Source organism: Alosa sapidissima, chromosome 22, assembly GCF_018492685.1.
Source record: "Alosa sapidissima isolate fAloSap1 chromosome 22, fAloSap1.pri, whole genome shotgun sequence".
Taxonomy (NCBI): domain Eukaryota; kingdom Metazoa; phylum Chordata; class Actinopteri; order Clupeiformes; family Clupeidae; genus Alosa; species Alosa sapidissima.
In genome coordinates, this window is record NC_055978.1 from 3,337,468 (window position 1) to 3,349,111 (window position 11,644).

Here is an 11,644-nt window from a genome sequence, read left to right on the forward strand (position 1 = left end):
TTAAGGCTGCAGAGAGGATCATTGGAGCTGACCTTACCTCCATCCAGGACCTGTACTGATCCAGGGTCAGGAAAAGGGCAGCAAAAATCTCTACAGATCCCTCACATCCTGGTCAAAAACTGTTCAACCTCCTTCCTTCTGGTAGACGATACAGGGCACTGTTTGCCAAAACCAGCCGACACAAAGACAGCTACTCCCCCCCAAGCAGTCACTCTGTTGAACACTCAGTAACAGCCCCCATCCTTATACTGAACAAAGTCAATCAACACTGTTCTGCTCATCTACCTCATGTGTACTTCAACCTTACAGTTACGGTATTGTTATTAATACATTATCATTGCACTGAACTGCCTGGCACTATATTTATATTTAATCTTAAACCTCAGTCTATTCTGATATAGAGACACAAGAACCTGTGAACAGCGCAGGCATGAAAACTGTTTTTTTTATGCAGAGGTGTTTTGCTTGCAACAGGAAGTGAACAATCCTAAGGGAGTCGAATATAGGCCACAGGGTTCACGAGAAGGGCACAGAACACGGAGTTTAGTGCATCGGGATTAGTTCACAGCGATTGGGATGCAGAGTTTAGGACATAAAGTTTAGGATATATGCTGCAGCAGGATGTAGGACGTGGGAAACAGGCCACAGGACACGGTCAGGTGTAGGGCGTAGCAGACAACCGCCTAAAGCTACGACCATTTTTCTGTGTCTGAAGTTATCAGATATTTTTGAAGCCCCTCTATATAATTAATGATCTATTTAATCTCAAACCATAAACAGTGAGACTAACGGCTGTTTTCAGGCACAGTGCCTTAGCATGTTAAACCCTGAGGTTTTGGCGCTGATGGAGACAGGCGCTGATTTGAAGCGGAGCAGGCAGTCCCTCTTCCGGCCTGCGCTGTTCTCTGGCCTCTCTCACTTGAGGGGATCCCTGCTGCCGAGGCCGGTCCCGCGGGGCGCGCTGGTTCAGAGTCGGTGAGGACATCCCCTTGAACCCTTGCTTCCACTCCTGGGAGCTAGTCCAGAAAACTAGCCGGGCATTCCAGCATGCATTGCGGTTGTTCACTCAGCCCGCACCACCACCTTCAGCAAGCATGCATGCTGCTGTTAGCAAGTAGCAAGTATGGGGGGGGGGGGGTTATGTGTGATGCAAATACAGTATCTCCTGTTCAAAAGCCAGCCGACATCAAAGGCAAATCTAAACTTAGCAAAAACGATGGCAAATACATGTGCACTTATTCTCCTCTTTGGTCCTTTCTCTCTCATCTATCACTTATTTCGTCCAGGGGTGCCCACACTTGGCCCACATTTGGCCTGCACTCCATTTGTTTTGGCCTACTATGTTAGTCTTGCATGTGTCAGTTGCTGGGAATTTCTGTCCCAACAGCCTTTGAAGGGTTAGCTGTAGCTCATTATCTGACCACAGTTTCACCAGAGGAGGGGGGGGGGGGTGCTCCTGTCAGCAGAGATCACCAGGCCCATGACATGAGTAAGTAGCAGAGATCACCAGGGGTAAGTAGGGTCACTACGGAGCGTTGTCTGAGGCAGTGACTGTATACTGACAAAAACATGAAACAAGGGATTCCTTTTTGGCTCTATAAAGGGAAGAATTTGGGCACTCCTGGTCTGATCTCTGCCCAGATAGCAACATCATACGAGCAGATATCCACCGCTGGAGTTTGGTCAGTCCATAATGACGGTCTCATGTGCCTCTCGTGCCATTTCTTTCCCTCCTCTCCTCTCTCATCTTTCTTTCTAACTTCTCTCGTCTCATCTCCCTCTCTCTCTCACTATTTCTCCCTCTCCTTATCTCTCTCTCCTCGCCCCTCTCTCTCTCTCTGCTCTGTCTATCACTCCATCAGCCTGGGCGACTCTCTTGTGTGTCTCTCATCTGTCCGCCTACACGCCACTTCTATATATATATAAGCTGCTCAAATCTGAACACAGGCGGATGAAAGCGTTAGTCATGCGTGCCCGGGGGGCCCCGGGGGACCATCATAGCACCCGGGTGAGTCAGAGAGGGAACGGCAGGGGAAGAGTCACCACACCCACAGGGGCACAAGGACATGCCCCTAACTACGGAGGTTAGCTTTTTACTAACAGGATGCATCGTTTAACTAACCAACATGTAAGTTACGACTGTTTCCCAAAACTGTCGTACTTACATAGTACTGTAAGTTTGGACCATGATAGTTTCCAAACTTCAGTAGTCTGGACTAAGGTGGTTAATGACGTTTAGTAGCACGTGAACGGGCACCTGCACATACTTCTGTGGCGCATTGCGTTAAGACCGGCAGATGACAGCCACCGTTGCACAGCAGTTACCAGTCCCCTGTCCAAGATTTCGAATCTGGGTTAAGATTTTGACAACAATATTGACATCGTTGTTTACCTAAGTTTATCTTTTTTGCAGATCATATTACCAAATTTAGAATCAGCCTTCTTGGCTTGGTTTGCGTAAACTAACAAGGACCCCCCCCCCCTCCATGAAAATCAAAGGCTACATATTCTCAGCTGACTTGTCAAAAAGTTCGCACCACCTTATTATTATCTGCAGGTGTGTGACTTTTACTTACGTGCACATGGCTGCAAATTGACTTTTAATTGATGTATTTTCTGCCTTGGGCATTTTAAAATATGGATGTATGGTGGTTAGAAGTGTAAATATCAATTAGAAACCTAAATATATTTATAATTACTAATTTGCAAACAAATAATTGGCGTCAGTGACGTCTTTGACATGAAGATCCCTGGAACTATGTTTCTACTAGCATTCTACCACAGGTCGAGAGGTGTAGTTGTAACTACACAACTTTACAATAGTGGTTGCGAACGTTCGTTGCTACTATGGTTTTGGGAAACACTAACGTAGTGTAACGATGCATTGGACTATGTAAGTTCCAAATATGAATGTAATTCTGTGGCATAAAGCAGATGTATTTGTTTATTGTACAGAAAAATAAAAATGACATGTCAAGCAGTCAATTGACTACATTGCAGTCAAGAAGTAGGGCAAATTAATTTACGAAACCAAAACGTGGGTCATAGTTGTCTAAGCCTGTTAAAAACGTTGCAGAAGCCTACCCAAGGCTACAGATTCATTCTGAACAGTTATATCTCTACTGGCTCAATTATCACACCATTGTTTTGATTTGCGTAGTTGCGTTAACCCAACACTGACAATAATGTAGACAGCAAATTTCAATTTCCGTTACCACCGTGTAGTCAAGCCTTAAGCCATACCCAAGTAGACTAAATCGAGGTAAATCGAGCTTTTTCAGAAGGGGCGGCAGGCAGAGCGATGTACAGTGGCAGAGCGACGCACAGTGGCTGAAAGTGGTACTAAAGCTTCACGCAGCTTCACGCCTCATAATGCGCGACTGAAGTGGCCATTTGAAAGTGATGCCCACTGTAAATGCATGGGGATATATCATAGGGATAGTATGGAGCATGGGGATATATCATAGGGATAGTATGGAGCATGGGGATATATCATAGGGATAGTATGGAGCACACTGATATATCATAGGGATAGTATGGAGCATGGGGATATATCATAGGGATGGAGAAGGTATGGAGCAGAGGGATATATCATAGGAATGGAGAGAGAGAGATGGAGCAGAGGGATATGTCATAGGAATGGATAGATATAGATGAAGAACGGCAGGGCTGTGTGGGGTTGTGTTGGAAACATTGGAACCTAAGTTATGGGAGACAGGTGAGATATGGGAGGCAGGTGAGTTATCAGGTGAGTTATGGAGACATGAGAGTTATGGGAGGTGAGATATGGTAGACAGGTGAGTTATGGTAGGTGAGTTATGGGAGACAGGTGAAGGATGAGGAGCAGTGAGAGCTGTTCCATTAGAGTAAGGTGAGAGGTTACACCGGCCTTTTTTAGAACTTTTAGAACCATTAGAACACAGCTGGGATCCTACACAGAATTGTCGGTTTGGTTCAACAGGAAACTATTCAAAGGTCCAGGATCCCAAACTAAAAACTAACTATTCTCATATCTTAACAATGAAAAAGAAAAACAATTAGCACTAATAAATTCATAATACCTAGATGCAGCACATACAATTAGCGCTAATACATGCATAATACCTAGATGCAGCACATACAATTAGCGCTAATACATGCATAATACCTAGATGCAGCACATAGCTGTACGTGGTATGACTCCTTGTCCTGTTGCCACCCGCTACCCATAGATATTAAAGCAGAATTCCCACATCGCTTCCATGCAAATCCTTGCAAAGTGCAAATCCTCCTCTGATGAACGCCGCCTGGTTCTGCCACCCGTACACTCACGCCAATCCAAACTGTTCTCATCTGTTGCTCCCCATTGATGGTATGCGGTGCCAGTTCCTACCAAAGCAGGGGCATCCTTATCTATCTTCAAAACTTCCTGAAGACCGAACTCTTCCGAGAGTACCTCCTCTCTCAGCACTGCTAACAGCTGGACGTGCTACATGTAGCACTTAGCACGACCTTCCTTCCTATCCTACCTCCTCTCTCAGCACTACTAACAGCTGGACGTGCTACATGTAGCACTTAGCACGACCTTCCTCCCTATCCTGACTACCTCTCAGCACTACTAACAGCTGGACTGTGCTATTCGTGCTACATGCTAACGTTTACGAGCGCAGCCAGCCAGTTTTTGCAACTTATAAACCTTGTCACCATCACCTACATTTTATTGAGGGTAAAACAAAACCGGTTAACTTTAACAGAGCAATTACTATAGCTGTGCAGCCAGATGATAACAATCAAGAGTTATGTGCTGGCTTCCACAAAAAATAGGGTTTTATTAGGTTGAGGCAACAAGTGAGTAGTAGGATGACAATTTCCGTAAAGGCTATACTGAATAGCGGGAAAAAATAGTTTATTTTACTGTCTATGGAGAAAACTGAGCGGCTCTGAAAGCCGTTGGACCCGGAAAAAGATTTATTATCCCATCATCACTCAATAACCGAATATCTAGCACTCACCACAACCTTCCTTCCTATCCTGACCACCTCCTCTCTCAGCACTACTATGGATTGTGGATAAAAGAATCAGCTAAATGACTACAGGCGGTCGTAATTATACACAACTACATGACCTTGTCATATCAAATAGGTCTTACTTGGATCGGATTTGGAGAAGGTATCTCTGTCGAGCAGGTTTCTGCAAAAAGAGACAGACAGCCAGAGAGAGAGAGGGAGAAAGATAGAGAGAGAGAAAGATAGAGAGAGAGAAATAGAGATACAGAAAGAGATGACAACAAACAGGGAGAGAAAACAGAGACCCAGATTAACAACATGATTACAACATCATGCAGACTCCTAATAGCAGCATAAAGGAATCCATAACATGAAGGCGGTGTGTGTGTGTGTGTGTGTGTGTGTGTGTGTGTGTGTGTGTGTGTGTGTGTGTGTGTGTGTGTGAGAGCGTGATTACAACATTTTTCAGACTTTTAAGTGGAACATCACGTTTTAAGGCATTAATACATTAAGACATGTTTGTCTCCATGCCATCATGGTCTCTCTGATGAAGAGACAAGACCTGTCCGCACAGATTGCCGTGGCAACAGTTCAACATTACCATTTTAAGCAGTTCTAATCAGAGACCGACCAATCACAAGAGCCATGTAACATGACATGACGTGTGTGTGTGTGTGTGTGTGTGTGTGTGTCTGTGTGTATGTGTGAGAGAAAGATAGAGAGATAGAGAGATGGAGAGGAGAAAGGGTGAAGACAGAATGAAAATAAGACAGGGATTGAAAGAGAGACATTAACACACGGAGAGAGCAGAGAAAGCTGAACAGCGTAAATAACTACGCAGAGGAATAGACATAAGGGAAAGAATGAGAGAAATTGTGTGTGTGTATGTGTGTGTGTGTTGCTGAACACTGGGGTAATGAGATAGAGAGAGTTGGACAGAAGGATAGTGAGACAGAAAGAGTGGGTTGTGTGGGCAAGAAGGTTGGCGTGAAACTGAAAAAACGAAAACAGAGAGGTGACAGTTGCTCTTTTCCAGCTGAGGAAAACAAAGAGAAGACTGAATAAACGTAAACAGAGAGGTAAGGATTTGTCGACAAGGTGCTACGCAGATGAGTTAAGGGCACAGTGGTGGCAGCCTGCTAGCCAAGTTCCGTAGCCATAGTGATAGTGCGACTATATTTCATTAACCAGCTAGCTAAGTTCTGCAGCCATAGTGATAGTGCGACTATATTTCATTAACCAGATAGCTAAGTTCCGTAGCCGTAGTGATAGTGCGACTATGTTTCACACACACCGGACCCCGATACTGCAGTCCCCCCCCCCACACACACACACCGGACCCCGATACTGCAGTTCCACGGGCTGGGCCTGAGCTAGTCTGCCTGGCTGGCTGGGTGTGGTGAGCAGGAATATCGATTCCAGCTTTACGTTGAGAAGAGGCAGACCCAACATTACTGTAATGGAAGGCCAGCTGCCAAATGGTCTTCTCATCAATCTTAAGAAACAAACACACACACACACACACACACACAAAAAGACACTGGAAGAGTAACAGAGACAATAATAAATATGAACTCTCTCTTCCCATCAAATTCACATTACTATATTTCCTGCAGGGTATATGAAATCAATCTATCCTTAAGTGCAAGCTCTGTTTGTGTGTGTATGTGTGTGTGTGAGCACATGCAGTGCGTATATATATGGAAGTGTGTGTGTGTGTGTATGCGTGTGTGTGTGTGTGTGTGTGTGTGCTTATGGGCTGCATTTTGGGCTCCAAGCTCGTAAAGCTCGTTATTCACCCGCGCAAAGCTTAATTCGGTATTTTGCACATTTATTTTTTAAACATTGCGACCAGGGGTGTGGCAATTAACAACTTAGGGAGGGGCCTGGCGCATTGTCTAAAAATCGCTATCATACACCACCTAAACCTGGTCAGAAGTCAATGGCGAGTTGTTCATATGCTATTTTAAGAGCGCATGTCAACAGTCATATTGGCAGGTGCACGCACCATCCTTCTATCATTTATGAACGCACACCAGTGCACGTCCATGCAAAGCATTACAAATTGCACGATTACAATAGGAAACATAATTAGAATAAAGATATTACGAAATACTGTACATCTCATGATGAGTAGTTATTCACCATCATTTGCAAATTGGTAATGACGGTTAAAAGTGATTAGGGGAGAGGCGAGAGACACGTATGTAGCACAGCTGAAGACGCACTGTCACGAGATATAAGCAACTCCTCTGGAGGATAAATGTTGTTTTATTCAGTCATTTGAGCAATATTAGGGTAAGTGTTGCTTTTTCCAGCCTATGTTTTCGTTGGTAACCCATTGTCAGTCAATAGTGAAAGTAACTGCATATAACTGTCTTGTCGTTGACTGACTCCTTGGTGAAGTTAGTTTCACTTTGCCAATGAGTTCAAATAATAAACGAGTGCAAATGCGTGAAGGCTATGCTAGGTTTTAGTAAAGCATGGTTTAAGAATGACTATTCCATACGGTCTCGCAAGCAGCCCCCTTCAAATGCGCCGTTGAATGGCAAAATACTGATGCATTTATTTGACATATCGCGCGTTGCGCCGTTAAAGGGAATGACAGATGTCATTCTCATTGGTTTAAAATGATGTTACGCCCCAAACACACCCATATGACTGATTAAAAAACCTAGGAACACCTTGTTGCGCCATGGGCTCCAAGTTTGATAACGAAACCCCTCCCAATGTGAACTGGACATTCTACTAAATTTGAATAGACTTTTGACGAGTGACAATGCACTTTAGAATGTCATGATAGGGCCCTAAGTGTCTTTGCCTGTATGTGTGTATATGCCCTTCACACAGCTCTTACTGAGAGAGTTCAAGGAGATGTTAGCATGTAGAAAAAGACCAAATGACCACATGGGCCTGAGAGATGGCCGTCAGACCTCATTTATCCTGGACAATCACACACACACACACACACACACACAAACACGCCTGAGAGATGGCCGCCAGATCTTATTTATCCTGGAAAATCACACACACACACACACACACACACACACACACAAGCCTGAGGGATGGCCGTCAGATCTCATTTATCCTGGACAGGATCAACACAGATCTGTCATATGCTCCGACAGGATTACCTCATTCAGAAGAGATGAAGACAGGGATGGAAGGAGAGATAGAGAGAGGGAGGGAGGAAGAGAGAGGAAAAGAAAGACAGAGGAAGAGAGAGAGGAAAAGAGAGAAAGAGGGAGGGAGAGAGAAAGATGGCCCTCAGACGTACTGTATCCTGGATGTGATCTGTTACACACTCCATAGGATTACCTTACTAATCTACTCTCTCAGAGGACAGAGAGAGCGAGAGGGAGAGAGAGAGATAGAGAGAGAGAAAGAGAGAGATACAGTATGGAGGGAGACAGAGAGGGAGAGAGACAGAGAGATATGGAGGGAGAGAGAAAACAGGAGGGAAAGAGAGAGTAAGAAACAGATGGAGAGAGGGTAAGAGAGAAAGGAGTGAGTAAGACAGCAAACAGACAACAACACACACACACACCTTTCAAAGAGATGCTGACTATGTCATGATCTTAGGATTTTCCTTGTGGAGAATGTGAGGGATTCCACCTTAATAACTGCAATATGACTGGTTCATGCACACGCACACATGCATACACACACACACACACACACACACACACGCATGTGCACACACACATATACAGACAGACACTCCATCCCTTGCTTTCTCAACTGTTCCTCTCTACCTCTCTCTTTCACATGACTCTCATTCTCTCCATCTCTCTCTCTCTCCCCTCTTGTCCTCTACTTCTCAATATCTCCTCTCTCTCTTCCTCTTTTCTCTATTAGACAGTTCTGTGTGAGTGTGTGTATGTGTGTGTGTGTGTGTGTGAGAGAGTGTGTGTGTGTGCGTGTGTGTGTGTGTGCGTATGTGTGTGAGTGTGCGTGTGCGTGTGTGTGCGTGCATTTGAGTGTGTGTGTGTGTGTGTGTTTCCTAAAAAATCTGACATGACTCTGGTAACCCTGTAATAAATCATCCCCTCTGACACCTGAGTCATCAGTCTTCAAACAGGGATGCATTCGACCATACAAACAACCACACACACACACACACACACACACACACACACACACACACACACACACTCTCTTCTCTCTCTCTCTCTCTCTCTCTCTCACACACACACACACACACACACACACACACACACACACACACACAAGGTAGCGTGTTTAAAAATGGCTCTGGTTCTCCTCTTAGCACCCCTGCCCCTAAGCAAACTGCTGTGAGCATAATTTGGGCAATTTTAGCTGCAGTCGATAAACGAGGGTGGTGTGGGGCACCCTATAATCATATATGATTTGACGGGGGAGGGGGTGGAAGGGAATTATCAAAGCTCTCACTCTATATTCGTAATCTACCTCTCTCTTCTCTCTTTATATATCTTTCTCTTTCTTTTTCTCTCTTTATATATCTTTCTCTCTCTTTCTTTTTATCTCTTTATATATCTTTCTCTCTCTTTCTTTTTATCTCTTTATATCTTTCTCTCTCTCTTTTTATCTTTCTCTCTCTATCTCTCTCTCTCTCTTTATATCTTTCTCTCTCTCTTTTTTTCTCTCTTTATATCTTTCTCTATCTCTCTCTTCCTTTAGTCTCTCCTCATATACACAGTGAAACAGCAGGATACTTGTACATGTGTTATTCTCTCTCTCTCTCTTTCTATCTCTCCTCATATACACAGTGAAACAGCAGGATACTTAATTGTAATGTAATTCCCTCTCTCTATCTCTTTCCTTCTCTCTATATATATCTTTCTTCTTATCCCTCTCTCTCTTTCTATCTCTCCTCACAGTGAAACAGCAGGATACTTGTAATTCCCTCTCTCTATCTCTCTTTCCTTCTCTCTCTTTCTCTCTCTCTTCTTATCCCTCTCTCTCTCTTTCTATCTCTTCTCATATACACAGTAAAACAGTAGGGCACATGTACAGTATGTATGTAATTCCCTCTCTATCTCTCTTTCCTTCTCTCTCTCTCTCAATTTCAATTTCAATTTCAATGGAGCTCAATTGGCATTACTCAATGAAGCAGTGTTGCCAAAGCAAACATATAACAAAACAACACAGATACAATATCTGTTTAAAAAAATAAAAAATACAAATAATAATAATAATAATAATAATAATAATAATAATAATAATAACAAAATGATAATAATTAAAAAGAGAAAATAATAAATGAAATGTATAATGATACAGTATTACTATATACTGTATATTTATCAATGTGCTATCATGGGTATTGGTTATTGATATAAAGCAAAGCATGTCACAATATGGGTCACTCACTTCCTCGATTTATGACATGTTAACAGGTACTGCGCAGCGAGTTTTAAACAACTTGTATGCTCTCCCAACAAGTATGGGAGCTTGTCTTCATTTTCTAATAGTTCAAACTGAGGTATAATTTGGCTCAATTGAAGGAAATATTGGTTCCTGACTGTGTTGAATTTACTGCATTCAGTGAGGAAGTGTTTTTCATCTTCTACTACTCCCTCACTGCACTGCAAACACAACCTTTCTTCCCTAGGAAGCCAGGTTTGCCTGTGTCTTCCCATTTCTAAGGCTAGAGAGTGTTCACTTAATCTATAGGATGTTAGTAATTTTCTTTGTTTGTACTCGGTAATTTCTTTTAGATAAGATGCAAATTCATAATTGGTTTTGATTTTTTGGAAACATTTCAATTTGTTGGATTGTTCAATATTGTTTAGCCAATATTTGTAATATTCTTCTTTTGTTAATTTTTCGATATGTTTTAACTTTGCCTGAGACATGTCAGTTGTATTCAAATTCAAATTGTGTTTTGATATAAGATAATCAAAAGGATCTCTCTCTGGGTGGGTTCTCCTTTGTAGAAGGGCACTGTGATTATATTCCTCTGGTTTTGAGGACAGTACATGGTGATAGAATTTGCATGCTCTTTTTTGAATATCAACTAATAGTGGATATCTTCCAAGTTCTGCTCTGCATGCAATATTTGTTGCATTCCTGTGTACCCCCAAGATGTTCTTACAGAATTACAGGTGTAGTGTTTCTGCTGGGCTTTTGTCCCATAGCTCATAATTATCTTGATGTTTTATGCCCCAAATTTCACTGCCATATAAGATAATGGGCTTGATAACCGAATCAAAAATCTTTTGCCACAATTTGATAGGGGTGTTGTATTGGTATAGAGATTTTCTTATGCAATAATATGTTCTCCGTGCTTTGTCAACCAGGTCTTTAATAGCCAGATTAAAATTGCCCGTGGAGGAAATATTTAGGCCCAAATAGTTATAGCTTGTCACTTGGGAAAGTCTGCTTTCACCAAGGGTGAAATTATATTTATTGTCTGTTGAACGTGTCTTTTTTTGAAATATCATTATTTTAGTTTTTTCTTTATTTATGGGGAGGTTCCAAATTTCAGAGTAATTTTCCAGGATTGACAGACTCTCTTTTAGCCCCTCCTCAGTTGGGGACAGAAGTAGGAGGTCATCCGCAAACAGGAGACATTTAATGTCTCTACCCCCAATTGTGACTCCTGATAGTTTGGATTTAGCTATGTCTGATGTTAGATCATTGATGTATAAATTGAAGAGTATAGGACTAAG

The 11,644-nt window shown here is 42.7% G+C and overlaps 1 protein-coding gene across 5 annotated transcripts in view; it reads right to left on the minus strand.

The window, feature by feature from the left end:
• Window positions 1-11,644, minus strand: part of LOC121696856 (copine-8) — a 161,565-nt gene that overhangs the window by 119,060 nt on the left and 30,861 nt on the right. For all 5 annotated transcript variants that reach the window (XM_042077910.1, XM_042077911.1, XM_042077912.1 and 2 more), the window contains exon 2: window positions 5,129-5,169. In XM_042077910.1, the coding sequence (XP_041933844.1) occupies window positions 5,129-5,169 (41 nt within the window). The remainder of the gene's footprint in view (window positions 1-5,128; window positions 5,170-11,644) is intronic.